Source organism: Populus trichocarpa, chromosome 19, assembly GCF_000002775.5.
Source record: "Populus trichocarpa isolate Nisqually-1 chromosome 19, P.trichocarpa_v4.1, whole genome shotgun sequence".
Lineage (NCBI taxonomy): Eukaryota > Viridiplantae > Streptophyta > Magnoliopsida > Malpighiales > Salicaceae > Populus > Populus trichocarpa.
This window is the reverse complement of record NC_037303.2, coordinates 14,175,391-14,187,650: the sequence shown is the minus strand read 5'-3', so window position 1 is coordinate 14,187,650 and position 12,260 is coordinate 14,175,391. Positions and strand designations below refer to the sequence as shown.

The 12,260-nt window shown below is 31.0% G+C and overlaps 2 protein-coding genes across 9 annotated transcripts in view; one reads left to right on the top strand and one right to left on the bottom strand.

Annotated features, from left to right (window-relative positions):
• The window catches only part of LOC18110666 (heavy metal-associated isoprenylated plant protein 28), an 85,804-nt gene extending 84,065 nt beyond the window's left edge, over positions 1-1,739 (top strand). The window contains exons 1-3 of one of the 4 annotated variants that reach the window (XM_052449550.1): positions 631-827; positions 983-1,061; positions 1,242-1,739. In XM_052449550.1, the coding sequence (XP_052305510.1) occupies positions 822-827; positions 983-1,061; positions 1,242-1,591 (435 nt within the window). In that variant the 5' untranslated portion in view covers positions 631-821 and the 3' untranslated portion in view covers positions 1,592-1,739. Of the gene's footprint in view, positions 1-630; positions 879-982; positions 1,062-1,235 lie in introns of those variants that run through there. The other 3 variants (XM_052449551.1, XM_024590808.2, XM_052449549.1) reach the window with 3 other exon arrangements.
• A 9,204-nt stretch (positions 1,740-10,943) lies between these two features.
• The window catches only part of LOC18110663 (ankyrin repeat-containing protein At5g02620), a 44,205-nt gene continuing 42,888 nt past the window's right edge, over positions 10,944-12,260 (bottom strand). For 3 of the 5 annotated variants that reach the window (XM_052449542.1, XM_024590804.2, XM_052449543.1), the window contains exon 4: positions 10,944-11,602. In XM_052449542.1, the coding sequence (XP_052305502.1) occupies positions 11,012-11,602 (591 nt within the window). In that variant the 3' untranslated portion in view covers positions 10,944-11,011. The remainder of the gene's footprint in view (positions 11,603-12,260) is intronic. The other 2 variants (XM_052449544.1, XM_052449545.1) reach the window with 1 other exon arrangement.

Sequence of the window (12,260 nt, the reverse complement as noted above, 5' to 3'; positions counted from 1 at the left end):
ATAAATGTTTTTCTACAACTTGAATGCGCATATATTACCATGCATGGTTTTTTAAGAAAAACAGCGAAAACTAAAATAAAAAAATATATTAACTTGTAAATTTCACCAAATATATTCCTTTAAGTACTCACAAATTTAAATAAATTCAATTAGAGAAAATTCCAGGATGTAATTTATATTGTTTTTTTTTTACTAATAATTAACTGGTATAACAATCAAACACTAATTCGAATTAAAATAAAATAAAATCATTACTTCTTCATGAGAGAATGAAAAGAACAGGATCCGATGGAATCGCTATATATCATGTGAAGTTTACAATTTCCACCACCGGTTCCAACGGTCAAGTGATATGAGTTAATCATACTCTTTTAAGCATATTAATTGTAAACTTGCTTTACACTTCCATATTACGTAATTATTTATTTTTGTCAATATTTATTAATACCAGGCTGCAAAGTCAATGCTCATAGAGGAGAATGATTACCTATGTGCACGCCCTTGCATTATGAATTTGTCTATGACGACGTCCTCTTTAACATGGTAGAGTCTAATTTTCTTTGATAATTAATTAATTCTCGTTGGTCTTTCCTTCAAGATCCAGCATCTCATTTGCAAAGTAATTATATGAAAAGAAAGTCGGTCCAATATTAAATTATATAATAAGTTACAAGTCCAATCATTCCCATTATTTTATCAAATTACATGTTCTATTTATAGAGAGCATATAGCACCTTGTTTGACATATTCATACTATCATACTCTTCAACTCAATTGTTCTTCTCTACAATCAAATTCAGGCTTCAGCAGCAAAAGTTACAATGGCGGTAAGCGTGTATAGATGTTGTGGATGAAATTATATAACCGTAGGTTAATTAGTAAGAGTCTTCTATTAATTAATATTAATTTTCTCGTATCATATTACAACTAAAAAGAAAGAATGGCACAGTTGTATTGAAAATTTTCGTTGTATTTTACTCAGTCGATCATAGAAATGAGAGTGCATATAGATTGTGCTGGATGCGAGAGCAAGGTGAAAAATGCTCTGGAAAAAGTCAAAGGTAAGAAATCACCTCCACTAAAAACTTTATGCATGCGACAATTTTCATCTTAATCATCCTGTTTTTTTTTCATGAATTATTTTCTCTGTTCCTCTCTTTTTAAGGTTTTCTTTGGACATATTTTCTTGGACTATATCTTAAACTTTTGTATTTATTATATGTATGCACGCACAGGCATAGATGACATAGATATAGATATGGGGTTGCAAAAGGTGACGGTCACAGGATGGGCTGACCAAAAGAAGGTTCTTAAGACAGTTCGTAAGACAGGAAGAAGGGCTGAGCTCTGGCAATTACCTTACAATCCACAGCATCATAGCTATTCTGACCATTCCTACAACCAACACCAAGTTAACGGTCCACTTACTTACTATGCTCCTCAGCCTTCCTCTTCTTACAATTACTACAAGCATGGATACGATAGCAACGATCATGGTTATTATCATCATCCTGTGCATTCCTCCATCTTTAACCACCAGACAGGAGCAGTTTTCAGCGATGAAAACCCTCATGGTTGTTCTATAATGTGAACAACGTAGTATATATTATTCTTACTATATATGTACTTATGCTACATTGTTTTACATGTACTGATTTCCTTTTCACTTTATGTTTTGTTAAACCTTATTCACATGAAGCTATAAAATATACACAAGAAATGCCTTTTTTTCCGTATCATTTTGCAACTTATAAATTGTTTTATTCTGACTTGTGCCTTAGGCATGGTTTTGTCTGTTAAGAAAACCGAGCTCCGTTGATCTTTTCTCTTTACTAAACTAAATCGCCACCGATTGCAATTAAAATTCTGATCTACATTAATATCATTCTGATAGGATTAGGATGTACTCCTCCACAAACTCTAATAAATCTTCTCCAAAGAAGAGATGCCTTGGAATGTTTTAGAAAGGGGATAATATTCTCATATTTGCACTCAACTTATTTGCTATTACCCTTTTCTCAGTTGTGTCCCTAACCTACATATTTAAGCAATTGGGTCCAAAAAGTATCTATGAATTATCAATCTGATCCTTTCATCCTCAAATATACTTTGAAATTATCTATAGGTGTGGACTCAGATGAGAAAATTCTTAAGCAAATTTTTTATGGACATATCCAATTGAGAATTCTTGGACCAGTTGGTTGAAAATTATAACTAGGTTGGGGACCAAATTTGGAAAACAATTAGAGATAGGGGACTAATATTATGTAAGCCAAGAACCTCATAAAATTAGGGACGAAAACGTCATCACTCAATAGATATCAGGAATCATCCTGTCTAATTGAGGTTGAGATGGATTTTAACCTAGTTTGACTAGGATCCAACCTAGTGTGGATATAACTTCTCTCGCTTTTATTTTTTTAGCATACAAATGAGTGTGTGGTTTTGCCCAATTAACACCCAAATGGTTTTTTTATATTTCCTAAATATTCTAAGAATTTTTGTGACTTGTAGTTTTCAATTTTTTATTTCCATAATATTATGAAAAAATATATGTTTTTTCAAAATTAATTTTCAAAATTCTTTAAGCTTTTCAAATATTTTTCTTAAATAAAAAGTTTCCATAACCCATTTTTTTTGTTATTCCTCAAATTCATTTCATGCACCGTTAAAAAAAATTACATAATGCCGTTTTGAACGGCACTGTGTATCTTCTTCTTCCCTACGAACATAGAGATAGGGAAGATGAAGGATTTTGAATGTTTTTTCCTATTCTCTCTCTTCCCCCACTTGCACAAACCTTAAAAAACCCATACTCATATGTCCATGCCACCATAATAAGAAAGAAAGATGACCCATACCTCGGTCACCATGCCCTGCACTTGGACAGGGTATGGTGACCCTCTCCCCTAGCTTCCTATAAATACAGGGCGAGATTTGAGAGAAAGGGGGGAGAAAAATCGTTCTGGGAGAATAATATAGAGAGAAGGAAATAGAAAGATAGTTTGAGAAAGGGTTGGGGAATTGTTTGTGGGAAATAGGGAGGAATAGAGGGAAGAAGTAGAAGAGAGAAAAAAAAGAGCCACCACAGCGACCACCTTCATTCCACCACCAACACCGCTGCCACTGAGAACGACTACACTGAAAACAGAGTAAGCAAAAAAGACAGAAAAGGGAAGAACGACCAACAGGAAAAACAGAGGCTGGGCCCTCTGCACAGGGAAGAAGAAGAAAATTGCAGCAACCGCCGCCTGTAGACGGCCTGCCTCTAATGTCACCGCCGCCGCCTCCGCTATAGAATAAAAGGAGAAGAACATAAGGAAAATACGCAGAGAAGAAGAAGAACCAACCACCGAACAAGCAACTCTCCGGTCAGCAACCACCAGCACCGCCACAAAGCCACCGCAAGTCCGCCCCTCTTCCTTCTTCCTCATTCTCCTCTTTATCTTCGTCGGTTTCCTTCACTATTCACTAAGTGAATTAATTCACTCTTCATTGTTAACGTGAACACTGGAGAGTACTCCACTGTTCACTGAGCTGGATAAGTCCGACCCAGCCCAATCCAAATTTTTTTAAAAAATCCTTTCTAATTTTTTTTATTTTCCCGTGTATTTTTTTATCTATTTTGATTATTATTGGTTTGTATTTTTATACCATAAAGATGCAAATTCGGTATTAAAATACCTGATTTTCATCGAAACATCGCGAAAAATTATAAACAACAAAAAAAATATCTTGTTTTCATGCATACAGCGAAGTCTTTCAAAAAAAAATCATATTGTATTTTCATACATCAAAAATTTAAAAATATGTTTTAACATGCATTTCAGCTTTAATAACTAGTTCATTAAATTCATGAAAACTAGGTGAATATTTCAAAAATTTCAAAAAAATCAATTTGTTTTCTTTTAATATTAAGGATTTCGAGCTCATACGTAAAACGAATCCCCGATATTAATAAGCTAGTTCTTTTTATTGATGTTAGAATGATTATGTTTTACCCAATAAGATAATGATCTCCTTACTGAGAATGACTTTTTTTTAACCATAAACGGAACAACAATTATACCTTAGCATATATCTTCTTGCCGATATCTTTTCTTTACGCAACCAGTCCCCATGTCCGATCTCTAAGACCTGTTAGGGTTCCTAGTGACCAAAATATTAGGTGACAACTCTTATTCCCTCTTTCCACTGATAAAAGATAAGAATTTCTTGTCTTTTCCATTTTCCTAATTGTCATAACTCAATTTTTAACCATTTTTATATTATTATTATTACTATTATTTTATTTACTGAAAAATGATAATAAAAAAATGATGATGAAAAGCAAATAAAAAATGAAGAATAAATTAAAATTGGGTTAAGGGCAACATGATTGGAAGTTTTGGGGATTAATTAAACTTTGGAATTAATTCAACTAATCAAATCAAGGGTTTAATTAGAGAATTGATAAGTTTTGAGACTTAATTGATCTTGAAATTAATTTAATTCATCCAATCAAGGGTTTAATTGGAGAATTGATAAGTTTTGAGACTTAATTAAGCTTGAAATTAATTTAATTCATCCAATCAGGGGTTTAGTTGGAGAATTGATAAGTTTTAGACTTAATTGGACTTTGGATTTAATTAAATTAATGAAATCAGGGACTTAATTGAAGAAATATCAAAGTTTGGAGTTTAATTGGGGTCCAAATTGCAACAATTAAAATCCATGGACTAACTTGTAAAAGGCGCCGAAATGCAGGGGTCCGATTACAATTTAACTAGGGGCTTAATTACAACACTTTCCAAACTTCAAGGGCCACAATGCATATAGCTGTGAATACCGAAACGACACCGTTTCCCTTTACTGTTCATCTTCCTCACACGACCGAAACGGACACCCACCGCCGCACAGGCACAGCCATTACTTCTGCAATTATCACACTTTATGGTTGGAAGAAACGGCATTGTTTTCTCTGGCTATAAAAGCCATAGAACGACTGAGCACCGGGGGAGAAAAAAAAAGAAAAGCCACGAACGGCAGAGAACAAAAATTCACAGAGCTGAACAGAGAAAAAACAGGGGAAGCATACAGGGGGGACAGAGAACGAATAACACAGAAAAAAGAACAAAGAAACCGAGAAGGAGAGAAAAAGCAGAGGAACGACACAGAGACGAGGATCAGCCCCACCATCGTCTTTGTCCCTTCATCTCAGAACTGAAGGTGACAGAATATAAAAACCAGGAGCAAAGGAGACGCAAACTCAACCCAGCGGACGAAAGCGCAGAGACAAGAACCGGCATGAACCATCGTCTTCACAGTCTTCAGCAACCAGCCTCCAGAACCAGAGGCAGCAGAACAAAGAATCACAAAAGAAAGGGGCCGACACCGAGAATGTGGTAGAACCAGAGACAGAGGACGGAAGACGAAGAAGAAGAAGCAGAGGACAGAGAGATAAGTAGATATAGAGAGGGACAGAAGGAGAGAGGTAGAAGGAGAAGGAAACCAGAAATAAAAAGGCAGAGAGAAAGCAGACCAGAAAAAAGGAACGCAGGAGTGGAAAGTTGCATTAACCGGCCGGCCCTCCATTACCGTCACCACATCTTCAAGTACAGCAACAGGTAAGCTGCGTTTCCCTCCCCTTTCATTTTAATTATCATGTTTCTGTAGCAGGCGTGCGTGAGCAGTTCACGCATGCCTGCGGGTAAAAAAAAGAAGGGGCCAGCCGGGTCACAGGCTTGGGCCAGTGACCGGGCCGGGCCGCTGGGTCCAGCCCAGCCCCTATGGGCTGAGCTGGACCCAGCCCAAAAAAATAAAAAATAATAAAATGTGCATGCATCAATAAAAATAATATAAATTTATTGGTTTATTCACTGGGATCAGAGTCATGAATAAAAATACCGGTTTAAATTTATATTATTCATTGTATTTTATTTTTATTTAGCTAGAAAAATAAAAAATATGTGCATGCGTAAAAATAAATTTATTTTATTTGTTTATTCACTGATGCTAGAGTCAGGAATAAAAATATTGATATAAATTTATTTTATAGCTACGTAATATTTATCAACGCCAGAGTTGGAAGTATCTGTAGTTGAATATTCACTGGCGTCAGAGTTAGGAATATTATAAGCAAATTATCATAGCCTAAACTAATAAACGTTTAGCAATTTAAGACAAAACCAGCAATGCAGTCTGCCTCAGGCATAACGTTTAAGGGGTGATAATATCTTCTCTTTTACGTAACCAGTCCCGAACCATAGAATCTCTATTGACCAGTTAGGGTTCCTAGTGACCATAATACTAGGTGGTGACTCCTTAAAAACAAGACATTTTTCCCTAAAAGAACAAGATGCCAAAAATCTTTTCTTTCCATGAAACATTATTTTTAAGGCCGCCGCGATGTCGGGTGCGACACTAATTACCTAGACAAACCTATGAGAGTGGAAGACCCATCACGACGCCACACACGTACAACAATTTCATTCGGTCATTGAATCTTTGTAAAGGAATGATAATAGGTATTCACGGGTTAGGTTTTTGTATTATCTATACTTGAATTCAAACCTAAAACATTATCAATATCTGACTCAAAACCTGACGAGTGTAAATTTTGAATACCAAAATCTAATGCAATTAATCAAGTTTTAGTTATCGATTTAGATAATTATATATTACCTAAATGATACAGTCAGGTTTGTGGAAACTAAAAATTTTGATCATCTACATGAGGATTTATCACATACAGACTATTTGAATGACTTAACATATGCTTTTATAAACTAGTACTGAGATAGGACTAAGTTTAAAGGTTGTGTGGTCATGCTATATTAGAGTAGTGGCTTTAAACGAAGATAACAAGTTGACGGTTGGTTGAGATCAAATTTTTACAAGAGATTCTAAAAGTTGTTTTCCTTTCTGGGAAGCTACTCTGTCATTTATTAGACCGCTATATCTTTTAAATTTTGGCCTAAAAGTTGCTATTTAGGCTTAATTATTTTTTGATTGGTCAGGTTTTTTGGTTAAAAAATAAACCAAATATTTTTTAAAAAAAATTTCACAATTGAACTGAACTAGAAATCAGTTCAAGCCAACTAGTTTTGGTTTGGTGTGGTTTTTTTTTTATATATAACAAAAACAGGCAAAACCTATTTTGCTTTTTCTGAGTTTTTATGGGATTTTACTGAATTTTCATAGGTTTTTTTCTAACTTTTTTTTTTTTAGTTCATGGGTTTTTAAAAAACTTTTTATATATCTAGTTAATTTGAGCCCAAGTTTATTAACAATGCATTCAAGGAGAAAAGTGAATCCAATAATGTTATCGAAAGCAAAATACTCACTACCAATCAATATATATCATCTGCATGCAACAATTATTTATTGAACTATGCTGGATTGTTTTTTTTTTTTTTTTTTTGAATTGACGATCATCACACACACACACATATAAAAGCTTTTCCTGAAGCCATTGATTAACTTTTAGCGTCAAATACATGCATGGACAAAAGATCTGAAATTCTTTGAACAGACAAGCTGGAATTTATGCAGTGACAGTGATACAAAATCAAGCTACGATGCACAATTATCCTAAATGCAGTCAGTGCATCTAATTCCGACTTGGTTTTTTAATTTTATTTTTTTATCCTTAATCAATTATTCATTTTTTTTTAATTTCATTCTCTTCACATAATTTTAACAGGGTTTGGTTTGCTTGTGGTGCTATCTTCATGATATAAGAAAAATACCATGGCATTAAATTGATCATTAATTTTATAAAACTTAATTTAATTTTATCAATTCAAAAAAATATATACAGTGCTGACCAAGTTTCACACAAACAAAAAATCTTTTTTTTCTTTTTTATTGTTTATGAAGAATGGAAAATTATAGTTTATTCCCAAAGTTTTTTTTTTCAGTTTTAGTCCCTATATATGTTTTCTAAGGTTTCATGTTAGGATTTCAATAGTTATTATAATTTGAAAGGAAAGAGAAAGTTACAAAAAAAAAAAAAGTAAATATAAAATATTTGACCATCCATATTTTGACAGTAAAAAAAACTGATTTTATTAGTAACATAACACGCCTAGTAGCTGTATAGCGTCTGTTTATAAGTGCTAATAACAATAATGATTATTTACAACTATCATTTCTATTAATGGTTATAAAATATTAAATCAAAGTGTTCTATTTTTTAAATATTTTTATCTTTTCTAGCTATATTTTAAAAAAATTAACATCCCAGGAATACAACAAAGCGTGCCTGCCTGCACTCACTTTCGGGCCTAAAGGGCCAGGGATTTTTTTTTATCAAAATCTTTAAACATTTAGATAATTCATATAATATTACAATACTTAAAAAGGAACGTATTGCAATTATAATAAAAGTTAAATGCGGTAGAGAAATCATGGTAAATCAAGAGCGTATTGCAATTATAGGAGTTTTATTTTTAATTTTATCTTTTTATATTTCTCTAGTTATTTACTTTTTTTTTCTGAAAATTAAACTGCTCAATTATCCTCTCTTCTTTTTTGGTTTGTCAAATTAAAATGTTGGTCATACCCAAGTTTTTTAGATCTAGATTGGCCATACTAAAATACTTTAGGTTTAGCATGACTATTAGATACAAGGCTCTTGGATTTGGGCCATTTGGCATTACTGTCAGATCCAATATCTATAAAAAATTAAAAAAAATAATTAAGATTTTTATTTATAATACTTAAAAAATAGTTTAAATATTTTTTATAAAAAAATTTATTAGAATTTTTATTTAAAATATTTCGAAGATAGTTTAAATATTTTTTTTATAATTTTTTTAAATACATATTAATTTTATTTGATAGAAAAGTAAGAAATTCTAAAATATATATGATTTTGGTAATTTTTAATTTAAAATAACAATATTTCTTAAAAAAATAAACATGTTTTCCTAATTAAAAAAAGAAACACATTAATAAAAAAAAAGGAGTTTTGATTAGATACATTGTTCACTCTTTATTTTAAATCAATACAATATTTCTAATTTCTATTGTAGTTTTCTTTATTTTTTATCCAATAAACTTTATTGTTATTACAAAAATATGTTTTTCAAATTAAAAAATATATTATGAAAAGAGAATTTTAACTAAAAATATATTTTTCCAGAGAATTCAAATAACTATCTTTATTAACAATATTCATTTTTATTTTTATACAATTAAATAAAAAAAATAAAAAGCAACCATGTTACTAGGTTAAATATTTACACTTGCATTTATTTTTTTGTTTTTTTACAACAAAAAAACAACCCAACTGTTTTAGGCTTTAATTAGATTAACCATTCTTTATATGATTTATTAATGCAAATATTTTTAAATTTTTTTTTAAATACAAACATCATCATTTCAATTTTTAATTTAAAATTTTTATGCTATCAAAACACATGTCCACAGGTCTGACTTGCCATCCAATATTGGAGTCGATGAGATTAGTCCAACCATACATGCACTTCATGGAACAAGCTAGATAGCTGACACAGGAGCCAAAGAGGAATGAAACTTGGCATATCCCACTTTTGAGAGTAATTTTTATTATGACTGTGGTAAAGTGTTTTTTAAAATATTTTTTATTTAAAGATATATTAAAAAAATTTATTTTTTTTTTTAAAATTTATTTTTAATATTAATATATTAAAACAATCTAAAATTATAAAAAAAATAATATAAAATTAAAAACATAATTAATAATACCTTTTAAACACAACAACAAACACTTTGCAAGTACAATCTTGATTAATAAACAAACCATCAGAAGAAAATTGTACTTGGAAAATAAATTTAGTTGTACCAACTAGTATTTGCATCACTAAATTTTAGTCATAAATAAGAAAAATAAATAAATAAATAAATAATTGTTTTAGAGTTTTTTACCACTTGACTTGTGATGCGCCTTAATTACAATAAAAAATAAAAAAATAAAAAATATAAATTGACAACTGATTTAGCAACCAACCACATGATTTCTGACCATATGACATCACAAATGTTTTTCAAAAACAATAAGAATGTCTTAAAAAATAAAGACATTTGAATTTTATTTGATAGAAAATTTAGAATTAATTGTTTCACTACCAAATCACATCTCCTAAATTCTTGTAAATGAACCTCAACACGAAATATATAAGGAAAGAAGAAGCTCAAACCAAACCAATTAGACATTCTAATTCTTTCTTTATCTCAACATTCTCTATTCTCAAAACTCGACTGCCAAGCGGTCAACTGCCAGCATCTTCAAGGGATTCTAAAATCTCTTTCTGCAAAATATTTCGGGTAAAATATCCATCATTTTCGGCTATTTAACAAATATTATATATCAACTTTGGGTCTTTGTTTTTGTTTCTACAACTAGTTTATTTGCAATTAAATCCTTTTTGTTACTGTATATATTAGAAGGTAACAAAAACTAATTTGGATGAAATGAAACCGCATGCTTTACATTAGCCCAATTATCCCCAAAAAGAAAACTACGATGTGGACTTAATTTTATATACCATTAATTCTACATCATTTCATTCTAAAATTAATTTCCTAGGAGGGATAATCCAATATTTGTTGTTTATTGTTACTCTCCTTAATTGCTTGTAAGATTATATATGTTAAGTTTCTATTAGATTTTTCAAATTTAATTCTCAGATTTTTTAAATTTTAATTAATTGTATTTTTTTAAATTCATTTTTTACTTTTCGTTTTTTTATTGAATTACATGTGATTCATTGCATAACCTGTTATTGTAGATGAAAAACCTAACAAAATCAACAAAATGACTTGATTTCAAATAAAAAATAATATTAGAGTTTTTGATTACTTAACTTGTGATCGCGTAAATTGCAAAATAAAATATAAAAAATTAACAACTGAGTTAGGAATCAAACACCTGATTTCTGAACCTATGACATCACAATTTAAAAAAAAAACAACAAGAATTTTAAAAAAATATACATCGGAGTTTTATTTGATATAAAATTTAGAATTGATTGTTTCACCGTTAAATCTAACTTATTAAATTCTTGTAAATGAACCTACACACTAAATACACAAGGAAGAAGAAGCTCAGACTAATAAGACAAGTGCTGATAGCAAGCCCCAAGGAAGGCTCTAGAACCGCATATGTGCCCGTGACGAATGCGATAATCATTGTACCCATGGCAATCATTGTCAGCAACATGGCATACCCAAATAATATCCCAGTGGTATTCTCATCCATCGCTTCATCCTTTACCATTTTAAAACCATGAATCAGCGAAATCATAAAATGGATAAAGACAGCTAAAAGAGAGAGCACCATTGACATTGCATCTGATATAACAAATACTATAAAAGCAGCTTTTTTAGCAAGAATTGCAGTGCCTTCATTTGGACCTTGGTCGTTCTTGTAACCTCCAGGGAGGGTGAATGCTGCTGCAAATGTTACCGTTGCTATCAGCGCCGCAACAACTAGATGAGACTCTCTTGCTTTACTCAAAGCTTCCTCTTCCCCTTTGTTTCTCTCCTCATTGTTTTTCTCTTCCTCTCCTTTCATAACAAAGGGACCGCGACCAATCGGTCCACTGCCAACATCTTCGAGGGATTTTACAAGCTTTTTCTGCAAAAATATATATTTCGGGTAAAATATGGTAGATAATTGTTCTAAAAATTTAAACAAATAATCATCATTTTTAGCTATTTAACATATATCATATATCAACTTCCGAGCCATTGTTTTTGTTTCCAGAACTAGTTTGTTTACAATCAAATCCTTCTTGTTACTGTATATATTAGCAGGTAACAAAAAAACTAATTTGGTTGAAATTAAACAGCATGCTTTACAATAGCCCAATTATCCCCAAAAAGAAAACTAAGATGTGGACTTAATTTTATATACCATTGATTTTACATCATTTCATTCTAAAATTAATTTCCTAGCTAGGATGGTAATCCAATATATTATTGTTTATTGCTACTCTCCTTAATCGCTTGTAAGATTATGTTAAGTTTCTATTAGATTTTTCAACTTTAATTTTCAGATTTTCAAAATTTTAACTAGTTGTATTTTTTTTCATTCATTTGTACTACTTTTCATTTTTTTATTGAATAATATATGTTTTTTTAAGCAATTACATGCTATTCATATGCATAATCTGTTATTGTAGATGAAAAACTTAACAAAATCAATAAAAATGACTTCATTCCAAGTAAAAAAAGATTATTAAGTTATTCCGATGACTTCACTTTTATGTATAATATTACGGTATAAATAGTTT